This window comes from Silurus aristotelis, assembly GCF_946808225.1.
Source record: "Silurus aristotelis genome assembly, chromosome: 18".
Lineage (NCBI taxonomy): Eukaryota > Metazoa > Chordata > Actinopteri > Siluriformes > Siluridae > Silurus > Silurus aristotelis.
This window is the reverse complement of record NC_139591.1, coordinates 20576158-20587508: the sequence shown is the minus strand read 5'-3', so window position 1 is coordinate 20587508 and position 11351 is coordinate 20576158. Positions and strand designations below refer to the sequence as shown.

The window sequence follows — 11351 nt, the reverse complement described above, 5'->3', positions numbered from 1 at the left end:
ATGAGAGGTAATGGGAACATTTAAAATAGCTTGCATAGGGGGAAGTATCAGCTCGGTGGTTACGGCTATGGGTTACTGATTAGAAGGTTGAGGGTTCAAGCCCCAATATTGCTAAGCTGCTACTCTTGGGGCCCTTGAGCAAGGGGCACTGTATCATGACTGACCCCAGCTTCATAACATCTCTGGGATCTGTGAAGTAATAATTTCATTGTGGGATCAATAAGTATTCTTAAAAAAAAGAAAACTGAGTATTGAAATAATAATATATTCTATATGTGTAACAGAGTGTTTCAATCCGCATGTGTCTGATGCTTTTTTCTCACTTATATATTTCTTATATGTAAGTGATATTAAACAAATAACATTATATTGATTTTCATAGTGGTGTGGACTACATTCTATTTGTCCGTACATAAAATCTAGACACATTATTTATATATTCACCGGTTTATTTTTCTGCACTTTGTTTACCCTTGTACATTGCAGCACAGGAGGTCCAGAGTCCATCTTAGACTGGATATTTAAGTTGATGAACTTGAGTTGGATTAACCAACAATGTGTGTAATCAGCAATGTGTAGATGAACTATGGACATACATGACAACACTCTTTTCTCTAAGACTGCATCATTTATAAAGAAGTGTGTTTTGTAGGCATTATATATATATATATATATATATAAATATATATATATATATATATATATATATATATATATATATATATATATATATATATATATATATATATAGGTGCTGTCACATATACTTGTAGAAATCAAATAACCTGGGTGCCTTTATATTAAAAAGGAATGACCAAAATAGAAAGAATAAGTTGGAAATGCAATGTTTTTAATGCATATATATTGTATATATGCTTGAACGTGCCATGCTGCTTCAAAGCAAGATGTGTCTGTTTCGTTCGTACGTTATTTGCGTTCCCGTGTGGGCGTTGTTTTAAATCCTGCCACGTGATTGGCTCTGGAAAATGACTGACGTCTCTTTAAGGCAATCAGCTTCGAGCGTTCGGCTGATGACGACGAATATAAGCGACGGCATCAGCCGCTACATTCATTCAGTTTTAGTGTGAATCGAAGGGTGTTGTGTAAGACTTTAACATCGCTCCCGGTTCACGGAACATACCAGCAGCCAGCCATATAAAAACATTATTATACATTGACCAGTTTATATACTAGAAATATGAACGGACAAGGAAACTCAATTACGAATGAAGACTGCTTCCTGTTCACTTCCGAGTCAGTCGGTGAAGGACACCCTGGTATGTATCAGCAAATAATGTGGAGTTTGATCCGAATTAAAGTGAAAATGAGTATTTGAATGAAGGATTAGGTCGTGAATACGAGCAGGGGATGAACCGTATCTGACCCAGGCGCCAATAAGAGCTTCCAGCTAGCATATTAGCAAACAATAGCCGCTTAAACCGGTTTGTCTAGTCAATTCCATGTGTAGTGGCGTATTTTGTTTAATTTGTGTTGTTTGTTATTCATACTTAAACAGATATACGCTTAGAAAAAAAAATAGTAAACAGACAAAATATTAGTTTATAGAAAAATGTTTGTGCCGGTATCCGTTCATCCTCACCACGCCGCCGGTCTCCATGCAGAGTACAAGAACACAGGCCAGCACAATACAATAATATTTTTCAAGATTTTTTCCCATGTGTACATTTTGGAAACATTGATATAAACGCGAACCTGAATTGCGTCTCAATAATTTTATATTCAAGAAGCGACATGATTTACTGTGCAGTGATGGAGAAGTTGTGCGCATGCGCATTTCGAGGAGAGGACAGCATGGTGCCCGAGTAATGCTCATGAGCATTTTTTTTTCTTGTACAAACGATCGAATTTATTGTAACAATTATTATGACATGACTAAATTTTTTAATAAAATATGTACATCCTACCCCCATTCTGATCATCCCAGTTTCCCTGTTTATAAATGTATTAAGTCACTGGATTTAAGAACTCAATATTTGTCAATTTTCCTTAACACAATTACTGGGGGGAATAAATGTTTTCTGGTGTATATACGTGTGTTTTATTATTTATATTCATGAGCCTGATTTAATCCCTTTTCTGATCGCCTGCATTTTTGGCTCCTCGTGCTCTTGCGTCAGCCTCCATCCGGGGTTGCCAGATTGGTGATTTGAGTTTCTCATGCACATCTGTCAGCCCAAAGAAAAGTAATTAGGACCCCCCAGAGTCCAGAATAGGTTCAAATTAGGCACTGCGTGTATAGGGAATGGGTGTGCTGTGTACATTTCAGGGGGGTTTTGTTTTTTAAATCAGGATGCTTGGTTGGACCAAGGCTTCCTTCATTGTGGTAGAAGCAACCAAATGCGGGAAATGAGTTCTAGAGCGACTTAAGAACAATGAGGATGGATCTGTATTTAATATATATAAAAAATACACACTGCTTCAGCAGTCTGCTACAAAGGTTAGGATGGGCCCTTAAATACACAACTGTGCATGCAAACTGCAATCACTGAGCAGCACATTTACAATGATTGAAGGAAAATGAACGAATATTGCCACTTGGATGAGGGTGGGTTCTTTCATCTCATACCATCTCAGTAAGTTTAGTTGCCATTGTTTCCTCTGGCTTGCTCATTATGTTTGTATTAAAAATATACAAGAGAAGCATTTAAAGCCTCCAATGCAACACATTTAAATTAAAACCATCCGTGTGGAAACATGGCAAAAGTTTCCGTTTGGTGCCTGATTATTTAGGTAATAATAATTAATGCCATAATTATTTGAATTAAAACCTTTACAAGAGCATTTTTACAAGCTGCCCAGTCATCTGAAAATGTAAACAGTAATGCAAACCTTTGTTTCGGCAACTGGCTCAGTGCAAAAAAAGAGAGGGAGAGGTAATGGGAACCTGTGTTTAAAAGACATGAATAAGTTCTTTGAAAAAACATGTCTCTGTTCTTTATGCTCTGTTTAGGGTCGTTTCACTGATGATAAACATAAATTTGCATAAATCACCAGTCTTTGTCCATGCCCATGTTGGTTAGAGTATTAAAAACCGTAGTATTAATTTAAGGTACATCTAGAACAGAGAACGTGCGATAAACCGCAAGTTAACTCATGACACTCGTGATGACAATCATGTGTTGTAACTGACTCGCAGCCAATATAATATACGGGTTTCCATCTGCACTGTTTTTAAAAAAAAAAAAAAAAAACCTTTGCTGAATCAGAATAATCTAAAGATGATTATCAGCGCGTTGCTTGCTTTCTCTTTCAATTGGAGGTTTGGCCTTTACCATCAAGAGTAAAGTTGCCCTAACTGGCAACCCGGACATTGGAGGGAAATCCTTCATGTTCAATGAATCGCATTTCAAGCTCACCAGACCAGATGGGATTAAATAGTTGTTGTTCATTAGTTAATTATATTTGTGTTTATCACTACAAGTAAGCGCCCCAGGTTTCCATGCAACGTTATGCAGCCTATTGTGTTAAACTGCCTGCCTAGAGCCGCATCGGGTTCATGCACAGGGCCTTGAGTCCTGGCCGTGATGCAGCTGATTAGGCCGGCTTACGCCTGCTTTAAATATAGATTCTCTGTAAGGCTGCGGGGTTGTAACTCCACTCGCACATAACCCAACTGTTAAGCAAGGTATCTAGTTGGATGCTCAGTGCCTGCTCCTGTTTGAAAGGCATCTTCATGATGCAAGTCTTCCCAATGTTGTTCCCAAAGTGCTGTTTGTAATCAAGTGTTTTTTTGTTTTTTTTTTTTGTTTTCTTGCCTCCTGCTTATGCAACATATGCAAGTTTCACAATATATCTTTTTCATACTCCCTGTAATAAACATGATCAGTGTTAGCGCTGATGTACACAGTGATGCCAGACGTCTTCCCTGTACAACAGCCGTAATGTTTCACGTGCTCAAGAAAGATAAGCTGCTCGTCCATTACTGCAGAAGGTCTGTCTTGCTTTTAGAGAAATATCTGACAGGTTTTCTGTTCGTGAGCCGTATTTTGCTGCAGTGTGCTGCTTCGAACTCCCAGAAGGAATGTGTTTAGCCAGCAGTCTTGGCATGGTTTATGTCCGCTGTCAGGCAGGTTGTCTACATTGGTGTCAGATTTGTTGAGCAGCACTCTCCAGTGCGTGAATGCGTTATTTTATCACAGACCCGCTTATTAACCTTAAACCGTGCGCACGCCGTTTCCCCACAGATAAGATTTGCGACCAGATCAGCGATGCGGTTTTGGACGCTCATCTCAAGCAGGACCCCAACGCTAAGGTGGCATGTGGTAAGTGTTAAACCTACGGTAGGATCGTTATGAGATTATAAGCTCAGAATTTTATTTGCAAATTATTGAAACAAGGTGTTTACAAAATTCTACTACTCAAATCTTCTGTGGTTGTTTCAGGTTTTAGAACAAAAAACAGCATTTGCAACATTTTTTTTTTTTTTTGGTTTTTTTGCCCTCCTCCTCTGTTTGTATCTCACTGCAATCTCTCTCTCTCTCTCTCTCTCTCTCTCTCTCTCTCTCTCTCTCTCTCCCCCCCCCCAGAAACCGTGGCTAAAACCGGTATGATCCTGCTTGCCGGTGAGATCACCTCCCATGCCAACGTTGACTACCAGAAGGTCGTTAGGGAAACAATCAAGCAGATCGGCTATGACGACTCCACTAAAGGTGTGACGGTAGAATCAAACTAGTTTTGTAAATAGTGTGTGATTTTGCATATGAAGAACACTTGTTATTTAGCATCATTATTACTTGGCTTTTGTAGTTTCCCCTCAGTATGGGTTTGAGTCATTTCAGTTTTGTGACTTGTTTATAAATTGAAGTGTTTGGGATGGTTACTGAGCGTGATGTCAACATTTATTCTATTCCTTGTTAATGACAATAAAACGCATATTAATGGACTTCAATAATACACTTAAACAAAAGACAGCTTTTCTACTAGTACATACACCGATCAGGCATAACATTATGACCACTTGTGTTGTGTTGGCCCTCCTTTTGCTGCCATTTTTCCTGCTTCTAATAAAAACTTCGAGGGCAAATTGTTTATTTGCTGCCCTTATATAACCCACCCACTAACAGGTGCCATGATGTAGAGACAATGTTTACTTCACCACTCAATGTTATACCTGATTGGTGTATTTAGGAATACTAGAATACACACTGAACCTTAAACTCATGGACTCCACTACTGAACTCTGCTATGGTCAAAACTTCTTCTTTTCATACCCACCTTGATTCTGCCATGGAATTTACCATTGATGCTGGCATGGCTTTAAAAACCCATAAACAAACCTAATTCTCAGGTGTAGTAGCTGCATGTTGGTGTATTATTGTGGCATTACAGTGTCCTTTCCATCCCTTGTTGTAATTTTCCTTTTGTGGCACTAATATATGATCTTTATTGTTCAGGGTTCGATTACAAGACCTGCAACGTCCTTGTGGCTCTGGAGCAGCAGTCCCCGGACATTGCACAGGGCGTCCACCTGGACCGCAATGAAGAGGACATTGGAGCTGGAGACCAGGTGAGTGCGAAAATGCATGTAAACTATAGTACAGTGTTGTAGACGAAGCTGAGTGTCTTTTTTTAAAAGAGCATAGGGAAGACTTTTTGGTCCGAGATGTGCTTGATGTGGTTCTCAGGGTTTGATGTTTGGCTACGCCACTGACGAGACGGAGGAGTGCATGCCCCTGACTATCATCCTGGCACACAAGCTGAACGCTAAAATGGCTGAGCTGCGCCGCAACGGGTCTCTGCCATGGCTGAGGCCGGACTCCAAAACTCAGGTGAGGTGTTTACCTGCAGCTCTTTAAATGTGTTCTGGTATGACTTAATTGACAGAATTTTAAGGAATCGTCCAATCAACAGTACAAAGTATCACGTGACTCACTGTTGCGTCAGTTATTCCCTGAACTGAATTTCTCAAAGGCATCGTTTTCAGAGCGCGCCTCATGAACACTTTTTCCAGGTTGAGATTGAGAAGGATTGAGCAAAAATCTGTCAAATTCTGCAAAGGAGTGCACATACTTTTGCATGTCCTCCATTAGTTCTGATAGGGTTCTGTTCTGTGCATCTTGCAAGGTTTCCTGTCAGGTTCTTCTTTTGCATTAATGGAAAATTTTGTAAATATACACATAAAAAAAAAGCATTCTTCAGTTGCTGTATGCAAAGTAGTTTAAAAAAATAAAATCAAGAAGTGCAAATATGTATGAGGTGTGAAAGGAGTTTGTATTTAAGGTGTAAACATGGTGTAACAGTTATGAAAGGCATCTCTTGTAGCTGACCTCATGCATCTTCTCTTCTGTAGGTGACTGTGCAGTACCGTCAGGACCGCGGCACTATGGTACCCTTGCGTGTGCACACCGTGGTGGTGTCCGTGCAGCACGACGAGTGCGTGAATCTGGACGAGATGCGTGACGCCCTGAAGGAGAAGATCGTAAGGGCGGTGGTGCCAAACCAATACCTGGACGATGACACCGTCTACCACCTGCAACCCAGCGGGCGCTTCGTCATCGGCGGCCCACAAGTGAGTGACGCGTACACTGGCTTGTTTTACACATCGGATGGCATGGACGTGTTTTTTGTTCCTTTTGAGTGGGTTTCATGGTAACTGTACTGCAGGGTGATGCTGGTCTGACCGGACGCAAAATCATCGTGGACACATACGGAGGCTGGGGAGCTCACGGCGGCGGCGCATTTTCTGGGAAAGACTACACTAAAGTGGACCGATCTGCTGCCTATGCTGCCCGCTGGGTCGCCAAGTCTCTGGTGAAGGCGGGGCTTTGCAAGCGGGTGCTTGTGCAGGTTAGGAATTTGACCATGCCCTTTTAAAGTAGTACTTTTTTGCTGCTTTCTTTAATTGGGTTCATTTTATGTATTACCTCAGCTGTCGTATGCCATCGGCGTGGCCCATCCTCTGTCCGTTTCCATTTTCCACTACGGTACCTCTGAGAAGAGTGAGAAGGAGCTGCTGGACATAGTAAAGAAGAACTTTGACCTCCGCCCTGGAGTTATCGTCAGGTAAAGCAGGCTTATTAGCTGTATACCAGTCATGCCTCTAGAGTATCAGTGAATTATTGAATCCCTCGAGGCTTTGGAGAGGGTGAGGCTGCAGCTGGAAGAAGGAGGCGTGGCCAGGAATATGTACATGTGTAAACATTACAACAACTTTGTGGTGAATTGCAGCAGAAATTGGGGCAAATTCTTAAATATGTTGAAATGATTCTATTATGTATAAATGTTAAATATCTCTGGCGGCACAGACAAGATGGTGCTTTATCTTTTAAGGCTTGTATATTGGGTTAAACACGAAGATGAAATGTAGTCTTCAGGCAGCTGCATCACCTTTTTAATCGCTTTTGTTATTTAAGGTGTCCTGGAGTTTTGTTTTTATTTGGCTAGATGTATTTTACTATACACGTTGCTTGTAGTGTTTCCAGTTTTTACACCTGTTCGTCCTTGGCTATGTTTATCACATTCTCCTGTGTACTTCCAGAGATCTGGACCTGAAGAAGCCGATCTACCAGCGCACCGCCGTGTACGGCCACTTCGGCCGCGACTCGTTCTCGTGGGAGGTGCCTAAAAAGCTCCGTTATTAAACCCATAACATCTCCTTTTAGTCAGCAGGTGTTACACTACAAGGAAAGCTTGCTGCTTCAAGGAGAACGACGATACCCTCACACTTAACCCTCAACCCTCTTCCTCTGAATCTGTAATTCCCAAAGATAGAGAAATCCGTCCTTCCTTTCGCTTACACCCGTTCTGAAAACTTGAGCTGTGACCGTTTTCCGTGTATTTAGAAAGGCCTGTAATGTGACCGTCTGGGTAGTGTTTATTGTGTTTTTTTTTATTTTCTCTCCACCTCATGTTCTTCCTTCCCTCATGCTTCTCTCCTGCGTCCTACTGATGTTTATCATGGCACAAATTGCTGTTTTGAATGCACACTGCTATGCATTGCCACTTAAAGCACTGAAGCCAATCATACCTTTTTTTTTTTTTTTTTTTTCATTTCCGACAAGTTCCGTTTACGCCAGCATGACATATATATATATATTTATTTTTTATTTTTTTTTTTTTAACCCGACGCATTTCGATCACTTCAGAACCCGAAGATCAGAGGAATGTTTAACAATCCGAATGCTGCCTGTGTGTAGTATTGAGTATGATCACAGTAAAAGTATAACTCTAGGCCTGTTTCGATTGGTGAACGTATATTTTCTATTAGAGAAGGTGTTATTTTTCATATGTCTCTCGTCCGGTCCTTTTCAGCCCATGTGTGTTCTGGTGTGTTACAGAGAAGCCAGAAGCTGCTACAGACTATGGTTCTGAAGGACCGTGATTCTTAACTCCACGCATTTCCTTGTTTATTCCTGCTTATTTATCACTAGATTATTTTTATAGATTGAATCGTATCTTTGTAGCTCTTGGCTCCCCCCCCCCCCCCCCCCCCCTCACACTCTCTCTGTGTAGACCACGGTGAAGTCTCTGCACTTCCCTGTCTGCGTGCGGTCGATAAGACGGTGTAGTTACAGAGAAGCCGAGCTTCCTTGCCGCCGCAGACGGGTTGCCTTCGCCGCTCAAGTTGCACCAGTTTCAAACCCTGCTGTTCAACCGGGGGGGGGTGTCGGGGAGCCTCTGGAGCACCGGATGTTGAGTTACTTTTTGTATGTCAATCATTTTAACAGTTATCCTGAGCAGCGGTGTAGCTGCCCGCCCAACGTGCTACCACGTGGCAACCTCATCGCATCGTACAGAAAAGCTTTGAGGCTCTGGCGCTGGGTGGCTCCGGAAGCTTGAGACCATTGTTGCCTATTTTATTAGTTTTACCTGAGTGACAGCAGATTAGGAAAGACTGACCATACGCGCACATTTTATTCCATACTGGGTGACCTGGCATGCAGCCGAGACAGAAGCAAAAGTTTGGCCAGTGTTGTACAGAGAAACTGGCCTTGTTTACGTTGCTCTGCTCGGTAGCGGTCAGGCTTTTACATCGTGGTGTTTGTTTGTTTTTTTTTAAATGCCAGCAGTTGGTAAACCAAACTGGCAACTGGTAGAGCAAAAGTGCCTTTTTCGGTTTTCCTCCTCCTTCCCTGTTCCCTCTTGGTTTGCTTCCTCTCAATCTACCTTCATGGTGTCCGTACCTGCAAAAAAAAATCCTGAATTCTCCACTGTCTATCTTTCTATGTTGGTACTGTCTCCTAATTTTGATTTAAATAAAACTTCTGCTCTCATGTCAAGTTCGTCTTTTGGAGTTTTGTTCTTGATTTAAGTTGTACAGCAAGTTTTTGATTTGGTGTGGGGTTGGATTTGCAATGTCGTCGCTTTGAGAGGTGCCACTTTTAAACGTTGTGTTGATTTTTATAAATAAAACGTAGGTAATGAGTAACATAATACATTTAACCAGTGGTGGCCCGTGCATTTGTTACCTGGGCCTTCAGTGAGGACTTACCCGACTTAATACTATACAAAAACATAATAACAACGCGTGGCATTACAGACGCATTTCGTATATGGAGGGTATATACTATTTTACTAAAGCAAGCTCCAAACCTCTACACTACAACCACAACTGTGCACCTACATCATTTGGAGCAGTTTAGAATCAGTATTTGTCTAATAACATGAGCTGCAAACTCATAATGTGCACCGCTCCTTAGAGGCTGTAATCCAGTGGTACCGCTCGGATTCACTGTTCTGGAAGTGGTAAACAAACCCTTTACACAGGCTGAGACACACCAGCTAGCTTCAGTGTTGACAGACCTCCTCACGATGTCTAGCTTTCTTGAAAATTGATTTGGTCTCGGACATATTTAAAATAAAAATCAATTTCTCTTCCTCAGACATTAAAAAAAAAAAAAAAGCGCCTAACTCTGATGTATTAATGTGTGCAGAGCTACATGTGTTTTGCCAGTCGAACTTGGCTGTAACAGTTTCCCTCTGACCAACAAATCAGAGGACAGAAACATGCTGACTATTCTGTGCCAGCTAGCTGCCCTTTGAGGCAAATATGGTTGGTTAAAGAAACAGACCTGTTTGGTAATATTCCCTGTGGTAAAAGAGCCAGCAGTACTGATTCTGAAGGCTCTGTGGAGATTAGATTGACATGGCAGCACATAGAGGCTGAAATCTGATTGGACAAAAAAAAAAAAAATCTAACATGCACATACTGGAAGCAGTGCAGCCAAGAGAAACGTTACGAAATGAAGAGAATAAACTGTTGGGAATAAATGTAAAAAATTTCATGGAATAAATAAGCCACTATTACTGCTGTAACTCTTTCTGTATGGATCTTTGTCTGGATTTAGGTTAAATGAAGACCATGTTTTTTGTCGATCGGATACTGTTTTACAATTATGACTGACTAAGCCTTCGAACGTTAACAGAACATACTATATGGGCAAAAGTATCAGGACAATGACTTTTCCAACCATATGTGTTTCTTCACCAAACTGTTACCACAAAGATTGTATTGGATGTGGTGCATTAAATTTTCCACTTCATTTGAATTAGGAGACCCAACCTATTCTGCGCAAAGCCAGCCTCATGAACATGTGCTGTACATAAGTGGAAGATCTACTATAGACCTGTAAACACCCTTGGGGGTAAATTGAATGCTGTCTGCACCTCCGACCTCCTCACCTCACCTACATCAGTACCTGACTTTACTAACACACTCGTAGATGAATCGACACTAATCTTACCAAGCACAGGAGACTAAATGTGGAACGGGCTGTTCATAAAAAGCACATACGAATCTTATGGTCCAGTGTCTGCAAACCTTTGTTCATAGTCTATTTATGTAGTTCATCAATTGTTTGCTTTCAATAGTCTTCTGTAACCAGTAATTAAATGACACGTTGGCATTATGCAGCCTGGGCTTGAGTTATAAATGCTGAAACCCCTGCATAAACCTCTTTCTCTCATTTTAATGTCAAATACACGACAGTTTGTCATGTGGCAGTGAAACCCTCAGATCAAGAGTAAAAGTAAGTAGCTAATATGTCAATTGCTTTGATGTAATCAGAATAAAACACTCCAGGACATGGTGTTATAGGTAAGTGATTAGCTTTGAGGTGGTAAGTCTTTTTTTTTTTTTCAGGCCCTTTGATCACACCTCAAAGTTTATCCCAATAACACTTGTTTTGTTTGTTTATTATTATATTAGGAATAACATCAGTATCAAGCTTCGGAGGTCAAAAGTGCAAAATTCTGCTCTAGAAAAATAAACATCTTATTCATGGGAGCAAACTGATTAACTTATCAGCTGTGTGACTTATTCGGTGTTTCAAATTTCGATTTCCTTGATTCATGCTTCCAAATATACTGCAAACAGACCAACAATTTAGTGT

General features: G+C 40.9%; 1 protein-coding gene across 2 annotated transcripts; it reads left to right on the top strand.

The window, feature by feature from the left end:
• Window positions 1-1018: 1018 nt before the first annotated feature.
• On the top strand, window positions 1019-9239 carry mat2aa (methionine adenosyltransferase 2Aa; the record flags this gene model as incomplete). 2 transcript variants are annotated; one of them, XM_083567755.1, is made up of 9 exons in its annotated part: window positions 1019-1277; window positions 4206-4283; window positions 4548-4670; window positions 5415-5527; window positions 5646-5789; window positions 6311-6529; window positions 6625-6807; window positions 6890-7023; window positions 7499-9239. In XM_083567755.1, the coding sequence occupies exons 1-9, from the start codon at window positions 1199-1201 to the stop codon at window positions 7599-7601; spliced, it is 1176 nt and encodes a 391-aa protein (XP_083423881.1). In that variant the 5' UTR covers window positions 1019-1198. The 2 variants fall into 2 exon arrangements, with proteins under 2 accessions (XP_083423881.1, XP_083423882.1); XM_083567756.1 differs by lacking the exon at window positions 7499-9239 and having other exon boundaries at window positions 1060-1277; window positions 6890-7027.
• Window positions 9240-11351: the final 2112 nt, after the last annotated feature.